Source organism: Oenanthe melanoleuca, chromosome 8 (assembly GCF_029582105.1).
Source record: "Oenanthe melanoleuca isolate GR-GAL-2019-014 chromosome 8, OMel1.0, whole genome shotgun sequence".
Lineage (NCBI taxonomy): Eukaryota > Metazoa > Chordata > Aves > Passeriformes > Muscicapidae > Oenanthe > Oenanthe melanoleuca.
In genome coordinates, this window is record NC_079342.1 from 11,549,814 (window position 1) to 11,565,576 (window position 15,763).

The window sequence follows — 15,763 nt, forward strand, 5'->3', positions numbered from 1 at the left end:
GCAGATTTTATTTTTAAGGGAATTGTCTTCTGTTTTAAGCAACTTTCTTCTTTCAGATGATGGGTTGTTATCTGAATCACAAGACATTTTGTTTTCAGGCAAATACTATGGTAAAACAGATTTGCCATGAAAAAATGGAACACTTGTTCTCCTGTAACTATCTTTGTTGTTAAAGTGTGAAGAAAGCAAGTTGAAATATATAACAGAAAAAGTTGTTTGTATTTGCCTTGTATAAAGTGTTAGCAATGTGTATGGTTGATTTTATGGTTTCTTTTTAAAACAGAAGTTAGAAGAAGTGGTAGAAAAAAAGACAAAACAATTACTAAAAACCTTTAATTATTACAGATTACAATGATCTCCAACTGCTCAGAATTTGTGGATGTGAAATTAAGAACAAATGAAAAGAAAATATTAAACACTTTGAATAAAGACAAAGACAAAATAACTATCAGGTATTAAAAATGCATTGAAAATCAAAAGTAATTTTTAAAAATAAAAAAAAAGAATTGGAGAAAATATGTATGTTTTCATGCATAGGTTTCCAATGGAGGGGAAGATAAAAACAAGAGAAATGAAAGTAAACTGGTAAATATTACATTGCCTTTTTATTTTTTATTGAAAAACTGTTATTTTATGGCTGTTGAGGTCCCTCACAATATTTTTATCATTTTGCAGAGGACTGAATTTTGTATTTTGTTGTTTCTATTCTGAATTTCCTTGCTTTTTCCCCATTAAAATCTTTCATGTTCTTTCTTTACAATGTAGCTTATATATTAAACCCATTCTTTCTCCAGTCTCATTCAGGCTCAGCTGGGATGCATTCCTATTCAAGACTTTACTTTGACACAAGATACTGGCAGAATATTCAGAAATGGCTTGAGAGTTACTAGATGTATGGTAAAATTTAACCCTTTTTTGTACATATCCTAATAAGATACATTTTGGTTTATTAACATAGGTCTATCTTCTTTTTACAGGGTTATCTGACTTTCTGGCATCATCTAAGAACAACTTTTCTGCTTTATTAAACTCTTTGATTTTAGCAAAGTGTTTCAGGTGCAGACTTTGGGAAAATTCACTTCATGTGTCTAAACAATTGGAAAAAATTGGTAGGTAGTAGTTAGAAATCATAAAGTATAATCTTGACAGCGAATCAAAACTCATAATTAGCTTGCTAATTTCTGTGGTGTCTGCTTACATAATTGAATTAGTCTCCTAATTACTTATTTGCCACAATTGACTACCACAGTTGTCAGAAGAATCTGCCATAACAAAAGTAAGCTGTTCAGTAATTTTCTTCAGATTTTCAAACTATTTCAGAATTGTTCTTATTCCTTAATGTTCTTCTCATTATTCCAGGCATATTCCATTTTTGTGATTGCATGTCCCTGATTGGGCTATGCTTTCCTTTTCAAGCAGCTGCTGCTGTAGGTCCTCCTACTTATATGCATAAAAACCTTTTAATTCACATTGAAAAGGGTAGGAATCATGAAATAGAAATCAATTTATTGTGCATGAGGTTCTTATACACATGATGATCAAAAGTTTCTAATGATCTTCTTCCTTTCACGTATCCTGTTATTGAATGAACTTCTGGCTGGAAGTTCAGGCTTTTCATAATTATTTGAAAAGGAGTTCAGAAATTTTTGAGTTCTCTGTGTTATAAAAATGTAGTCATACTTGTTTGAGGTAGTAGTGTATCTTCCTGCTTTGATGTCTGGTCTTATCATACCTTCATGCTTTCAAAATTCACTGCAGTGTTCTCTGTATTTCCTCTTTATAAAAACAGATCAGCTCTGCACTGAGCAGTGTAGTACAGAGATCTGTAAATTAGAGAGTGGCTAAACCCAGTGGTCCATGGGGTACAGTACCTTACAGCCTTGCCTGCTCAAGTGCAGAGGCTGTAATGCTTCATTCATGTGGATTCAAAGCAAGGGCAGGGCTTTGTTAGCCTGTGCACAGCACAGTGCACAGTTCTGGGAACACATTTCCACTATCCCACACCTGAGCCACTGTTGACACAATCATCTGAGGAATCTGCCTCATGTTCAGCATTTCTGTGGAGTTAGGATGAGTGGGATAAATATGGCACTTGCAGTGTAGACAAATCCTTTCCTGTACACTATATTCAGTAGAATAAAGTCACGTTTAGTTTTTTAATAATGTAACAGTGTACATACAGACATCTCTGTCCAATTTGCCTTTTTTTGGGAACTTTTTTCTTATGCTGTCATAGCTCTTGCCGTGTATGTTATAAAGAACTGCTAACTTCCAAAGTGTCATTTGTTCCCCTCACAAGCTTCTTTTGAACATTCTTCTGACAGTTCACTCTTTTCCTGAATCAAACATTGAATTGTGATTTTTAACCTCTGCCTATGGCTGTTAATTTTATTCTGTTTCTTTCTGAAGTGAAATGACTTAAATTCATAGAAATTTGCTGATACCATGTAGCATATTCAGAAATCCTTAATTTTTAAACTCTTATCTCAGCATGCTATTTTTGAACCTTAAAAATGACTTATTAATAAGTATTTCCATGGTAAGTGAACTGTTCTTTGACTGACACTTGGTCTTACTAAGACTAATAGTTCAGTTAAATTCTTACTGCATTTCTACTACTCTTGTCCAATAATGATGCTCCCTCTTGTTGCTGAATGGTATGTTTGATTTCTGTTTGCTTGTTCTGACAGACAGGATAATGATCAGTTGTCATACAGGATTTCTGACATTTACTACTTGTTCAATTTCATTTCTACCCCCATTTATTTTTTGCTCAGAAGTGTAGATGAAAATAAAAAGGTCTTATTTATATCTGGTATTCTCTTCACTGGTGGAAATCCTTCTGCCATTTTAGAAATTAGGATAAAAGAGTTCAGCTTCAGTAAAAAAGAAACAGGGCAACAGCTCTTGCAGCAGAAGTAGCAGGTGAGAGATTTCAGTCTTCAGACTGCAGAGCTTCTGCAAGGGAGCAGGAAGATGGAAAAAGATGTTTTCCCTAAGTCAGACCCGAAAGATCTTCAAATACACATAAAAAGACAAAAAGTCTTCTATTTCTCTAAATTATTAATTTCTTGAGTTAAGTCTTTTCTTATAAGATTACTGTAATGTCTTCCAAGAAGCAACCTAAAAGTATCTAAAGAGGTTTCCCACTTAATTTTTGTTTTGCAGAACTGTGTGAGAAGGATCCAAATATTCATTCTAAGTATTTGGTACTATTTTTTTACCTACAATCATTGCAGTTATTATAATAGTCTGTAGTTCCAGATCAGTTAAATGCCTTTTCATATGATGTGATAACTCTAAATCTCACTGGAAGTACTGTGAATCACAAAGAGAAATAAAAATGTACATGGAATTCTCTGCTTTTGTGGCTCATATGCCATGTTTTTTGCTAAAACTGCAATGACTTGTAGAAGATTATAATAAATACTTGTTTTTCAGTGAATTTAATTCTTAACTTGCTCAAAAACACTGAAGTCTTTATCATTTTAACATAATTAAATAATTTCTTGAATAGGGAAAAAATTCTGAGACAATACTGTGTGGCATGCGTTTTTGGCACATATATATACAGAATACATTTCTTGACTCTTGTAGAAAGTGATCTAAAATCTGTTTTACTGTAGAAAATGTAAAAATTGTCATCATTGAAATATTGTATATTTTAATGTTTGGTTTGTATTGCATTTCTTTTTCTCTTTACTAATGGAGAAGTTAAATAATACCGAAATACTTAATCAAGTGAAAATAAATTTCGTGATTTGCTGGGCAGAAAGCTACATAAAATGTAAGATAAAATTATTTATGCTTTGGGTTTACCTGCTATAATGCAATTGTTAGAATAATTTGAGGTTATTCATTGTCCTTTAACAGCATAAAACTTGTATGTTTTTCACAGGTGTATCACTGTCGAATTCTATGGTAAATGCTGGGCTGACATCATTTAAAAAAATTGAAGACATAAATGCAAGGGAGCTTGAATTGGTAACTTACTATTTTATACATAGATAAATATGATAGGGAAAATACTGAGGATTAATACTGTTACTAGTAAAAGCAGTATAGTTAATATATATTTGCTATACGATCATAGCAAAATTTAGATATTTAGGTGATTTATTCATATTAACTAGTAGAATTTAAAAAGCTGTGTAGCTACTGCTGTTTTCCTTAAAAATGTGTATGATGTTTTGTTATAGTGAATTTAATGTGAATAATGATTTCGCTGATTTGTCTGGTTGTGGAAAGCAGATCCTTAAATTTGTAGAATTTCATCATTTACATGTTTGAAACAAAGGACAATATGCACTTCTCTATTAGAAGTGTTGGAAAAATATAAAAGGGAATATGTATTTACATTTTCTCCTAGTGTATGTGAATTATGAAGATCCAAATTCCTATTATTGCAAGTTTGAAATAGGAGTAGAATAAAAATCTAAATCATCTATAAAGCACTTATTTTTTTTAGGAGAGGTAAATGTTACCCTAGGACTGGGTATTTGGCTCTTGGCTTCTTTTCTGCAGAAACTGCTATTCCAGTGTTCTGGGAAATATAACAGACTTCTAAATCTTACTTGGGCTTTTCTGTTTTGACTTTGAAAATTTGATTTCTTGTTTCTGGCTCCTTTTCTGTTTTTTCTTGTCATTTGTTCTGTTTTAGTTAAAGCTTGTGCAACATAGAACATAGAATATCTCGTATAAAACCTGAGTAGTCATTAGCAGTTGATTGGTTGTTAACTGAATAGAAGCAGTAGCAACATGAAAAAGTGTTGGAATTTTCTCTTGATAATGTTGCTGTTCTGGGCATCACTGGTGGTAGAGAACCAAGAGTGAAAGGGGCTTTTAATTCTAACATAACTACTTGTGATTTTGATTCCTTGGATTTACATCTTTGCAGATTTTAAACAGACATCCTCCTTTTGGAAACCAGATAAAAGAGTCTGTTTTGCACCTTCCAAAATATGAACTTGAAATTGAACAGGTACATTCTTTTATATTTATTTTATGTGTTTATGCTGGTATTATTAAATGAAAAAGCAAATGCTGACTTAAAGAAATTTTGAGTCTTCACAGATAGAAGATCACACAATACTGTGACCTCCTTCCAGCTTAGTAGGTAGAATGAAACTCCTAAGTCTCAAAGGAGAGCCTTGGAACAGACATTCCCCATAATATATTGGCCTCTCTCGTTGATAGCATTTTATGTTACAGATGTAAACCAGTATATTCACATTCTAGCATTATATGTGAGTCTGAGAGGCCTCTTCTGTCTTGAATTTAAACAAACCCTAGACACAGCAAAACACCCAAATAAAGCTTACTGAAATGGTATTAGCTCATGTTTATTTTTTACAGCACACTTAGGAATATAGAGAAACAGTAAATTATTACGTTAACCTAGCTGATGCCCTTTCAAAGGAAGGGTAGAATTCTATGTGTAATTGAGAGCTTTGACATTCTGATGTGCATTTTGTCTTTATATGGATCACAAAGACACTTTGGCTTTCTAAAATGAAAAATTCGAAAAGTAATCTTAAGGTTGGTAAAAATGAAGACACATTTGAAGTTAAAAACTCAATAGATGTGTGAAATACTATTGGTATAACAATCAGTTCTAGTTTACTTTTCATTTGCTATAATACCAGATGAGTAGCTCAATTCTCAGAACAAAGATTAAACAATTATAAATATCTTATAGGGGAATGTTGGGATGCCAAAATATAACTTCTATATAACAAGTGTTACTCTTGCATATTTCTCTTTGCATTTCTCTTTGATTCTCAGTACTGAATCAAACTTAGAATATTCAGCTATGGCCAAGTTAAGTACTGAAAATCACTGTCTCAGAACAACAAATAAAAATTGTACCACAAATTCAAATTGCTTGAGTTGAGCTTTTGTGCTTGTATCAGCAGATAGACATTGATGGAAGGGCATGTATTTTATTTTGCATGTTTTAGCAGTTTTGTCTTCTCTATCATTTTCCCTAGCTTCCCAAATACAGTGACACATTGGCTGAAATCTTAGTAACCGTCAAATTAACAAACTATGAGCAGCTACAGACAAAGAGAACAGCACCAGACTTCCACTATGTTACGTTGGTCATAGGAGATGATGACAACCAAGTTATTTTTAATCAGAAAATTATGTATGTATGATCAGGCTTTTTTTGCCTCACATCGTTTTATGGTGTTGGCTTTTCATCTGTTTTGTGACTTGCAGTTTTTTCAATACTTCCTCCTGATGTCTAATGGTACAAAATTTTTCTTTATCCTAAAGCATTTTCTAGTCACTGTTGTCATTTAAAATGCTACACAAGATTCAGAAACCCCCAAAACATGCCAGTGTGCTTGTCAGTGCAGAGAACACGTGTAAATATCTATTTAACATCAATGTCATATTATGTAACAGTCGTAATAATCTTCCCATAAATATAAAATAAGTAAAATACCTATTAAAAAAATAGATAAACCAGTTGTTACTTACTCCTGTTAGCTGTATTTCTTTAATTTTTTTTTTAATTTATGTTTTCTGTCAGAGATGGAATGAAATTCTCCAGTTGGCTAAGAGATGCTTGGAGCAAATGGGAAAAAATAAAATCTTTTCCATCTGCTTGACCTTCATGAGAATTCTGGCTGAAATCTGGCACTGAAACTGATCTGCAGGATCCTGGCCCTCTTATGGCCATAAATCACACATTATTGGAAAGCTATTCTTAGGCCAATTATCAAGCAAAACTAAAGAACTAGGACCAAATACAGGCTCTTTTACTTGCTTACAGATACCCTAATATGCAGTTGTGTTTTCATTGTCCATGTCTAACAACTTTGCTGATGCATTACAGGGATTCTGTGCTGCTGAAAACTGGAAATTGGATGAAGAAAATTGAAGTTAAAAGAGCACTTAAATCAGAAGACATTAGTATAAATTTAATTAGTTCTGATTATGGTAGGTCAGGTATTCTTTGAATTAAAAACAATATGCATAAGATTTTGGAACAAATTACTAGAACACTTTCTATTAAGCCAAAGTATAATGAAGTGAGCTTGTCTGGAAACAAACCCCTTTACATGTGTGTTTTAGTGAGTTGCATGCTACCTCTCACAATTGCTTATCTGTTTATTTAATTTGCTACTACATTAAGGAACTATTTCTAGGAGATAATATTTTGCTCTGTTGATACAAATTGGGATTGTCTTTTGTCCTTCCTCTTCAAGTGAGTTAACTTTCAGTAGAGATAAGCTATCAGCCTGACAGGTTATTTATGCTGAGCAGAGCTCTTTGTGAATGGTTAGGTTTTGTATTGTAGTAAAGAGGTATTGGATATGGATTCATCTCCACTTTGGTAACACAAATTCCTACAGCTGAAAATGTTGCTCCTTACTGTGTGCAGATTTAAACAAAGGCCCCCTCAGTGTCAATTTCCATACAATTGGAACTATAGAAGCAAATGAGGAGAGACCCTTACAACCTTGAAACACAAAACTTTGAAAAACAATTTAAAAATAGTCTGGCTCTATTAAATTCTGTCATTATATCCCACCAGTAGAGAAGATTGCTGTGTGCTAGATTAACTGAAGTGTAGTTGATGTTTCCGTGGTAAATATTGACATTGACAATCCAGCCTGGAATAAGCTATATTTCTATAGCTAGATCCATGGCTCTGGAAAAAGGAGTCTTTTCTAACCACACAGAAAATAAAATTATCCTTTTAACTACATGTTGTATTGAGTTCAGTAAAACTCAGCACAACAGTTAATTTTTCTGTAACTGGTAACAGTGAAATTAGACTAAAACCAGGTCTTCCTAGTCCCTACTTACTTTGAAGTCTGTTTCTATTTCAGACTTGAAGGAAATATCACATTTTTTAAAAGCCTGTCTGGTTTTCCAGCAAATTTTATTTCCCTAATAAAAGACAAAATCACTATCCTTATAAAGGGTGTCTCTCAGTCTCTTGTGAATTTGGCATTCAACTTGAGAAGCATTGTCAACATACTCATTTGATGCCTTTGCCAGTACAGAGCTGCTGATACTCCTGAACCAGGGCTGAAGTAGAGTGTAAAAGTTAAAATTTTATCAGAAGTGCAAAGCTATAGATAAGTGTAGTTTTAACAGAAGAAAATTTGGTTAAAGGAACTAATTTTGGTTTTCTTCTAGTAACTATGTCTTTAATTCTAAAAAATGTTTGAGACTTTTAATCTTAATCCTAAAGAATCTGGTCATGCAAGAGTATGTTTTAAGGGCAAATTATTTTTAAAAATTTCCATGATCTTTGAGTAACATGTACTTGCTTAAGCACTTTAGAAAAATGAAGATAATCAGTAGTATAGAAACAGTTTAAAGAAGTTTTAATATTTTTGTCTTTTTTTTCCCAAGTTGGCCTTGATATACAGCGAGCATATACAGCCTTCTACTTAACACCAAAACCAGAGGGACGTAAGGTGGTTACAAATCAAAAATTGAAAGCTAAATCTACACTTGATACATGTTATGGCTCACCCCAAAGCCTGCCAGCAGCAAAAGTAGATACAGGTAAATGGTCAGATCACAGTATCTGGCTAATTCCAAAGTCAACAGAAAATTGGATTTTGCTTCCACTAGGGAACTAGATCTTTATTTATCCCTGCTGTTTCTTTCTCAAAGGTAATAAAAATACAACTCTGCTGCTTCTACTTGTCAAGTACTACACTGCAATTCTTTGATGATCTCGAAAGCAAGAAAAGTCATGGGTGTTTGGAATCCAATATTACTGTTTGAATTTCTGTATTATATTTATCTAGGAGGCAGATCTAAACAGGAGTTTGATTACAAGAAATATGGAAACAGAGAATGCAACCACCGCTGTAAAAACAAAGATGTGTGTGGGCATGACTGCTGTGAGTTTCATTAAATCTATTACTTCTGATACTTTTAGACAAATGCAATTTAGAACAGCTCCCATCATACCAACGGCTACATTTAACAGAAACAATACAAGCAAGAGTGTGGGGCCTGAGTTGTTATGATGCAGTCATAAAAGCAGTTATAAATAGCTTTGGCAATAGAACTTTTATAGGCACTACAATGATTAATAATACTTTTTGTACTTAGCATATGATTTAAAAAAATATCAAGATTGTTACACTTTTATATAAATATTTTGTTAGATCTTGTGGTTAGAATCTTTTAGAATCTTTTAACAGAAGATACTAAGCTTAGTGGCAAAGTTTTTTGAACTAATTTGAAAATAATTAGGATTTATTCCTTATAACTAATATAAAGATTATTTTGCTTCATTTTCTCAGGTAAAACTGGAGTACCTCCAAAGTCACAGATGAATGGAGACACAAAGTTTTCCTCCTACCTAGCTGATTTAAGGAGCAGGAACTCAGTGTCATCTATACCCCCAGTAAAACGGCTAAAGGTTCATTTGAATGCACTCAGCCATTTCATAGGTTTATTTTAATCTGTTACATATTTGTAGGAATTGTTTGCAGAGAGAATTTTATCACTAAACATGAACGTTCAAGTTTGACTTTTCTGTGTAGAGTGCAAAAAGCAAAGAAGTACAAAGGTCCAGGAATCTTTCAGAGGTTCTGCTGTTCTTTGGGACACTTCCAGTGGTCCACTTTTGTGCATGTCCTCTATATTTTTTTCTTTTATGGCATTTGATAGGTTGTGGTTGGTGAGGTATCGTTGGAAGGTACTGTGTTGTGATTTGGTTTGGCAAAATATGACCTGAATGAAACAAATTGTGGTATTTATTAGTCATGCTACTAAGAGCCCTTTTTCACTGGCAGGTAGATCCACTTGTTTATAATAAAACCATCCCTATTAGTTTTAAACTTCTGAAAGATTTCATGGCTTGTACTTTATTCCTCTGAATGTAGTGTTAAACTAGATATTTCTGCAGCAAGAATGACATTTGAGGTATTGGAGAATTTTATTTCCACCTCACAGTTTTGTTTGCTTGTTTGTTTGCAATAGAGGATAATTTAGCCTACAGCTAACGCAGATGAGGGTCAATCAGTCTAGCTTTGTCAGGGTGCTTGGACACCTCCACTAGAAGCACATAATTCAAACCTTTTTAACTGAGTACATTAGAGAAGCAGACATTAGAAAGGTTTTATGACATTTAAATATTACACTAACTTACAATATTAATAATGTCATTAAGCTTGTTAAAAAATAACAGTTCTCAGTATGTTTAAATCTTAAACATTACAATATTTTGCTTTCTTTAGATGCAGATGTTAAATCAAGCTGAAAATGTGGATCTCAAACAATTTGTTTTTACACCTAAGTCTTTATTGCCAGCCTTGCCAAGGTACTGCTAAGTTTTGTGAATAAAATTATTTTGCAGCTTTCTGCAGATGTTTTACTGACATGTCACTGATTTATTTTTTTTAAATAGGTCTAGCAATAAACTGTCATCTTTCTCACCTTCAGTGGACCAGATAGATAATATTAGTACCTTAGAAGTATCTCAGAAAGAACTGCAATCCTGGAATTGTAGAAAAAGTAGTAAGTTATTGCTAACATTTAAAAATACAGTGTTCACTGTTTTGATGTTTTAATTAATGCTTCATACTTTTCTGCCACAGATAAAAGCAGATACTGTTTTTCAGATGCTTTGAATGTGAACTTTGACCTGAGAGATGATATTTGGGATGATATTGATGATGAGAAATTGGTATTTGCTAGTAATTTTGTCAGTAGAGAATTAGGTAAGTTTATTTCAACAAACTTTTTTCTTTCCTACATACAAATTATTCTATAGGCTATTTAAGAATAAATTATTATAGCATACAATGAATAGAACCACCTGAAATTTTTGGTTAATTGACTTGACTGACAGGTTTATTATTCTACCTTGAATGTCACATATATTTTGACAAATCTATTACAGAAGGGAGAGTTGAAAAATCACAATTAAAACATTTTGATGGCCTGCAACTGCATAATTTTTGTTGCATAATGTATACTGACTGTCTATCTCTGCTTATCTGTATATCAACCAAAAACCCACAGAAGAAATATTTCAAGTGTTAAGGCACTTTCTTATTTTTCAAATTATTATTTATCATATAATGTGAAATATTTAGAGGGAGTTGTGGCTGCTTCTCAACTCATTTAAAACTCTTAATCTTTCACAGAACTTGGAAATATCTGCCTCCCAGATGAATGTCAACCTCTCTGCCAGTATACAACAAGCAAAGCCACACATAACATTTCAAAAGAGTAAGGCTTACATATTTTACTACTATTTTATTCAGTTTAAAATACTGTCTGAATTTCACATGTGTCTGTGTAACTAAGTATATAGAAGATTGTTCACTTGTAAAAGTGAGAAATTGCAATGTTTAAAAGGTATGAGTTGTTGAATGATTTTAATTTTATTTTTATTTAAGTGTGCAGGTAAATAAGTAGAAAATCCGGAACTGAAAAGCAAATAATTTTGCCCTTCTGTAATAATACTGTAATTATTAAATTTGGTATTTTCAGTTCATGCACAGTACAAGACAACACCAATATTCAGAACTCAGATGTTTCTGTGGTCAGTAGCACATCAAAAGTGAATTTATCTGTACAGAATAGAAATACAACTTTGGTGAGTAAAAATATATTGATAACAGAATTTTCTATTATTAGAGTATTTACTGTGTAAATATATTTGCCATATCTGACTTATGAATCAATTAGGACATCCTGAATTTCTGAACCTCCCTGTGTTGTCCAAACCTTCATGCATTCTGTGTTCAGTGGGATATTCCTGATACAAAGAAATAGGATATGAATTTTTCTTTATATAGTATGATCTCAAAACTATTTAATCAATTTGATAGTTTTTCTATCCAGTGTATAGTTAGATTCATCACATGCCTGGTTCTTGTAATACCAGTACTGCATTCTACAACGATCTGTGAATTTCAGTTGGTTTAACCATATATCCTTTTTAACTTTTATGTTGCAGCTGAGTTTTCAGGAAAAAAAGCATTCAAGTCTTTCTCAAGGGCAAAAAAATGTACAGTGTTCCTCCATCCCAGAAATAATCTCAGACTCTTCTAAATTCACTAGGAAAGAAGATTTTTTTATTTTCACAAAAGAACAGGAAAAAGAAGTAGATCCTAGGTAATAATAACATTTATATGTTTCTCTGTTTCCTCTGTGTTCCAGTGCTTAGTTCTTCATGGAACACAGCACTTTAGGCAATGTGTTAGTTTCTAATATTCATTGTTAAAAAGTTTAGTTTTCACAATAATAGTAACAATTAACTTTTCTTAAAAGAGAAATTACCTTAATTACTTTGCTTATCTTAGTTTCTCTTGACTCTACATAGTGTTCCTGATTCCATGGGCTTTTGATGTGCTATACCTAATTTATTTGTTTGTTTCCTTAATCTTCTTTAGATATCTTCTTGATGATGAATCCAATGATGTCAAGCCCTTTCTTGGAATATTTGATGGTATTTTGTAAAACATGTAAACAAAATACATTGTAAGTGCTGGGAAAAGAGTTTACAGTGAAGGCTTCAGTCAAGAAAATTTTATTTCTGTTGTATACCTATTTATCAATAGCTAGATTGCTGCATAGAGTATATAATAACAAAACTGATAGCTAATTTATAGAATATAAGAAATAATATTTTGTTTTGATAAGTACTTAAGTGGTTTTTTGTTGATCTTGCTGTTTTCAGGATTATAAAGAAAAATATTGAAATATGTCAAAGGAGTATAGTTCACAAATTGAGGGTGCCTTTATAGATATCAGAAAAACCCATTAGAGAAAGAAAGGTATTTGTAGTAATGTGTTTGTAGTAATATGTCCTGCTTCTCAAGTAATCTTTAAGTGAATGCAAGACTTTCCTTGGAAATTTTGTAATGTTGTTTGGGTTTTTCTTTCAGTTTCTCTAAAGTTGAATTTTTCATAGTACAGAGTCTCTAAAATAATTAAATTTATAAATAGAAGTAATAAAATGGTAAATTGTTCTAGATTCTAGATATTCCCTTTGACTGTGCTATGAACATGTCCAGAAAGTGCAACTTAAGCAGAAATGTTTCCCGATTCTCAGCAAACCAGTTTTTCAATGTCTGTAAAAATACTTTAAACCTCTGTTGCCTGTTCAGTTTCATACCCAAGGTCATAAAATGGACATTCATGTGTCCTAATACAGACTTAGACACCAGGATTTGATTTGGGTATCTTCTTGTAGCTTTAGTGTTTGAATAGTGGACCTTACAAGTTCAGCAGTTAGTGGAATAGATGATATTGCCTAAAATACAAGAGAATATTAATTCTTACTGTTAATTTTTCAGAATGTGAATAATTAAAATGTTACAATCACATGTGGAACATTAGCTGTCTGTTCTTTCAACATTGTTTGTGGTGCAACTAAATGCAGCCATGTTTTACTGCACTACCAGGTTGTAATTTTCTAAGCTAATAACATTTTGCTTGACTCCAGTGTTTCCTTATGCTTTTGACTTTATATAACTTTCTCTGCATGAAAGAATGGCCTGATCTAAGCAGCCTCAATACTCACCCCTCAATGTTTTTGACTGTGCAAATGCCAGCAGGCCCAAGTTTAACTTCCTTTTCTGCACCTCAAATACTTTATTACATCTCAAAGCTATCTCAAAGCATACATCTCAAAGTATGTCAGATCTCTTTAAGTCAGATTTTTTTTTTAAATTAAGCTTCCAAATATGTAACTCAGAATTACTGTACTACTGCTACATTTAGCCCAGCAGTCCTAGTCACGTACACATTCCAGTTCTGTGTCAGGGTAAGATTTAAGAATGCAGATTTTATCTCCTGCTCATCACCATCTTCTGATTTCCATGGGAAACAGATGGCTCCTGGGCAGATACAGTGGTTTTTCTCAAAAGATGCTTCATATAAATGGCCAGGGGATCAAAACCCCAAGTCATGCCCCAGAAGGTCAATGTTGACATAGCTATGGAGCATTGTAATTGCCACTTTTTAATTGAATCCCATTAAGTGATAAACCTAGTTCACCTGGACTCCCTGTCTAGTCACTAGAAAGAGGCAGACACTGTCAGAAGATATTTCAGATTGTAAGTGGGCTGAATTACTCTCTGGTGGAACTCCAAATTACCTGTGATGAGAATGACATGGAGAAGCTGGTGTGCTGTCATTTCAGACAGGCTCACTGAATATTGCCTTGCTTGTGCATGTGAGACACTGAGTTCCTTTATCCAGGTAAGGATCTAACTTCCCTAAGGTGAATAAAATGGCAAAAGATGGCTGTGCTTTGTTTCAGGTGCTGACCAAATGCTAAAAGGGACTAATTAAACTCAACAGGATATCATCAGACATTTTCACTAAGCTACTAACAATGAGTAAAATACAGAAAAATATTTTTTAAAAAATACATTAAAACATTGTTAGATTCAAAACTGATCCTTATTTTAATTCTACATAGAGTTGAAACTTTAAATGAGTGGCTTGAGTTTCAATCAGTGGGATTGTCTAAGTAATTCTTTGGGGATACAGCAGGATGCCACAGACTTTAGTCTGAGGATGATTCTACAAAATTTACATTATAAAAAATACTGTTTCCTATAATGAAAGAAAATTCAGTGTGATGAGAAGTCAGATTTTGCCATCTTACTTGTGTGATTCTATAATAAAATTCCATCATAAAATACATGCTTATACCTGCTTTTAATTTAACTTCAACTTCCTTGTCCTATCACACATATTGATTTCAAAATATAAACTGAGGTCAACCATATCGTGCCTGAAGAAAATGCAGTATGCACTCAAAACCCATAATCTTCAAAAACAGTGGGAAAATAAGTATAATGTTTAAACATGTTGCCAGACATATTTGTGTATAAGGTAAGCTTATGGTACACAGAATACTGCAAATGTATTGTGACATAGTTTTCATTGTGTGGTGCAATGTCTTGAGCACATTTTAATTATGCAGACTTTATTCATTTATTTGAAGATTTTCATGAGTTAAACATTACAGTAATTGTTAAAATAAGAGCATCGGACTCCTGTTATTTGGCTGTATTTTTACTTAGATATACCTTCACAGAATAGTTGTGAGATGTGAGATATAAAAGTTGGTGTTCTTAAAGGCGGTCAGAATGATAAAGAATGAACATAAATCACTATATGGAACCAATATACACAAAATAATTAAAATCAGTCATTTTGCAGAGCACAAATGATACCACTCTAATGCATCTTTATGACAGTACTGGTGGTACCTCTTCTGAAAGGGTGTCTTGCATCAGCTCTTTATGTCACCCCATCTGCATTTTATGTAGATGAGCAAAAGAGCTGTATCATGTCAATTGTTTTACTGCCAGAATCTTTAATTATATTTCTGAAATGAGATCATGAATGCCTGGTTTTTTCCAAGCTTCTTTGCTTAACAAGGAAATAGAAAAGAAGGTACTAATCAGGGTAAAATTCACTTCCTGCAGAGGGCTAATAACATGTTGAATTTTTGGAAGACTTCCATGAGAATTAACTGAGGCGCATACAATGTTTTCAGTGATGAATTTCAGCTTGACTGAAAACAATCAGATAGAAAAAGGACAGGTGTTTATTGTCTGTCACTCTTCAGCTGAGATAAAGGCCAACCTGGCTGATCCATGCTTCTGTATTTGTTCTTGAAATCTGTGTGACATTAAATTGCATCAGTTTAAGCCTTCACTTTTCTCCCAGTGTTATAACTCCTGGTCTCCATGTGCTCTGGACAGGCGTTTCAGATGGAAGGGGCTGGGATAAGCCCCTCTAAGCA

The 15,763-nt window shown here is 33.1% G+C and overlaps 1 protein-coding gene across 1 annotated transcript in view; it reads left to right on the forward strand.

The window, feature by feature from the left end:
* HFM1 (helicase for meiosis 1) overlaps positions 1–14,643 on the forward strand; it is a 33,030-nt gene extending 18,387 nt beyond the window's left edge. Inside the window, exons 21-38 of the mRNA XM_056498110.1 lie at positions 346–452; positions 538–585; positions 795–892; positions 978–1,109; positions 3,899–3,984; positions 4,898–4,981; positions 5,991–6,148; positions 6,845–6,948; positions 8,377–8,532; positions 8,781–8,876; positions 9,285–9,403; positions 10,224–10,306; positions 10,394–10,503; positions 10,608–10,706; positions 11,136–11,220; positions 11,485–11,590; positions 11,954–12,111; positions 12,390–14,643. Coding sequence (XP_056354085.1) covers positions 346–452; positions 538–585; positions 795–892; positions 978–1,109; positions 3,899–3,984; positions 4,898–4,981; positions 5,991–6,148; positions 6,845–6,948; positions 8,377–8,532; positions 8,781–8,876; positions 9,285–9,403; positions 10,224–10,306; positions 10,394–10,503; positions 10,608–10,706; positions 11,136–11,220; positions 11,485–11,590; positions 11,954–12,111; positions 12,390–12,456 — 1,896 coding nt within the window. The 3' untranslated portion in view covers positions 12,457–14,643. The remainder of the gene's footprint in view (positions 1–345; positions 453–537; positions 586–794; positions 893–977; positions 1,110–3,898; positions 3,985–4,897; positions 4,982–5,990; positions 6,149–6,844; positions 6,949–8,376; positions 8,533–8,780; positions 8,877–9,284; positions 9,404–10,223; positions 10,307–10,393; positions 10,504–10,607; positions 10,707–11,135; positions 11,221–11,484; positions 11,591–11,953; positions 12,112–12,389) is intronic.
* Positions 14,644–15,763: the final 1,120 nt, after the last annotated feature.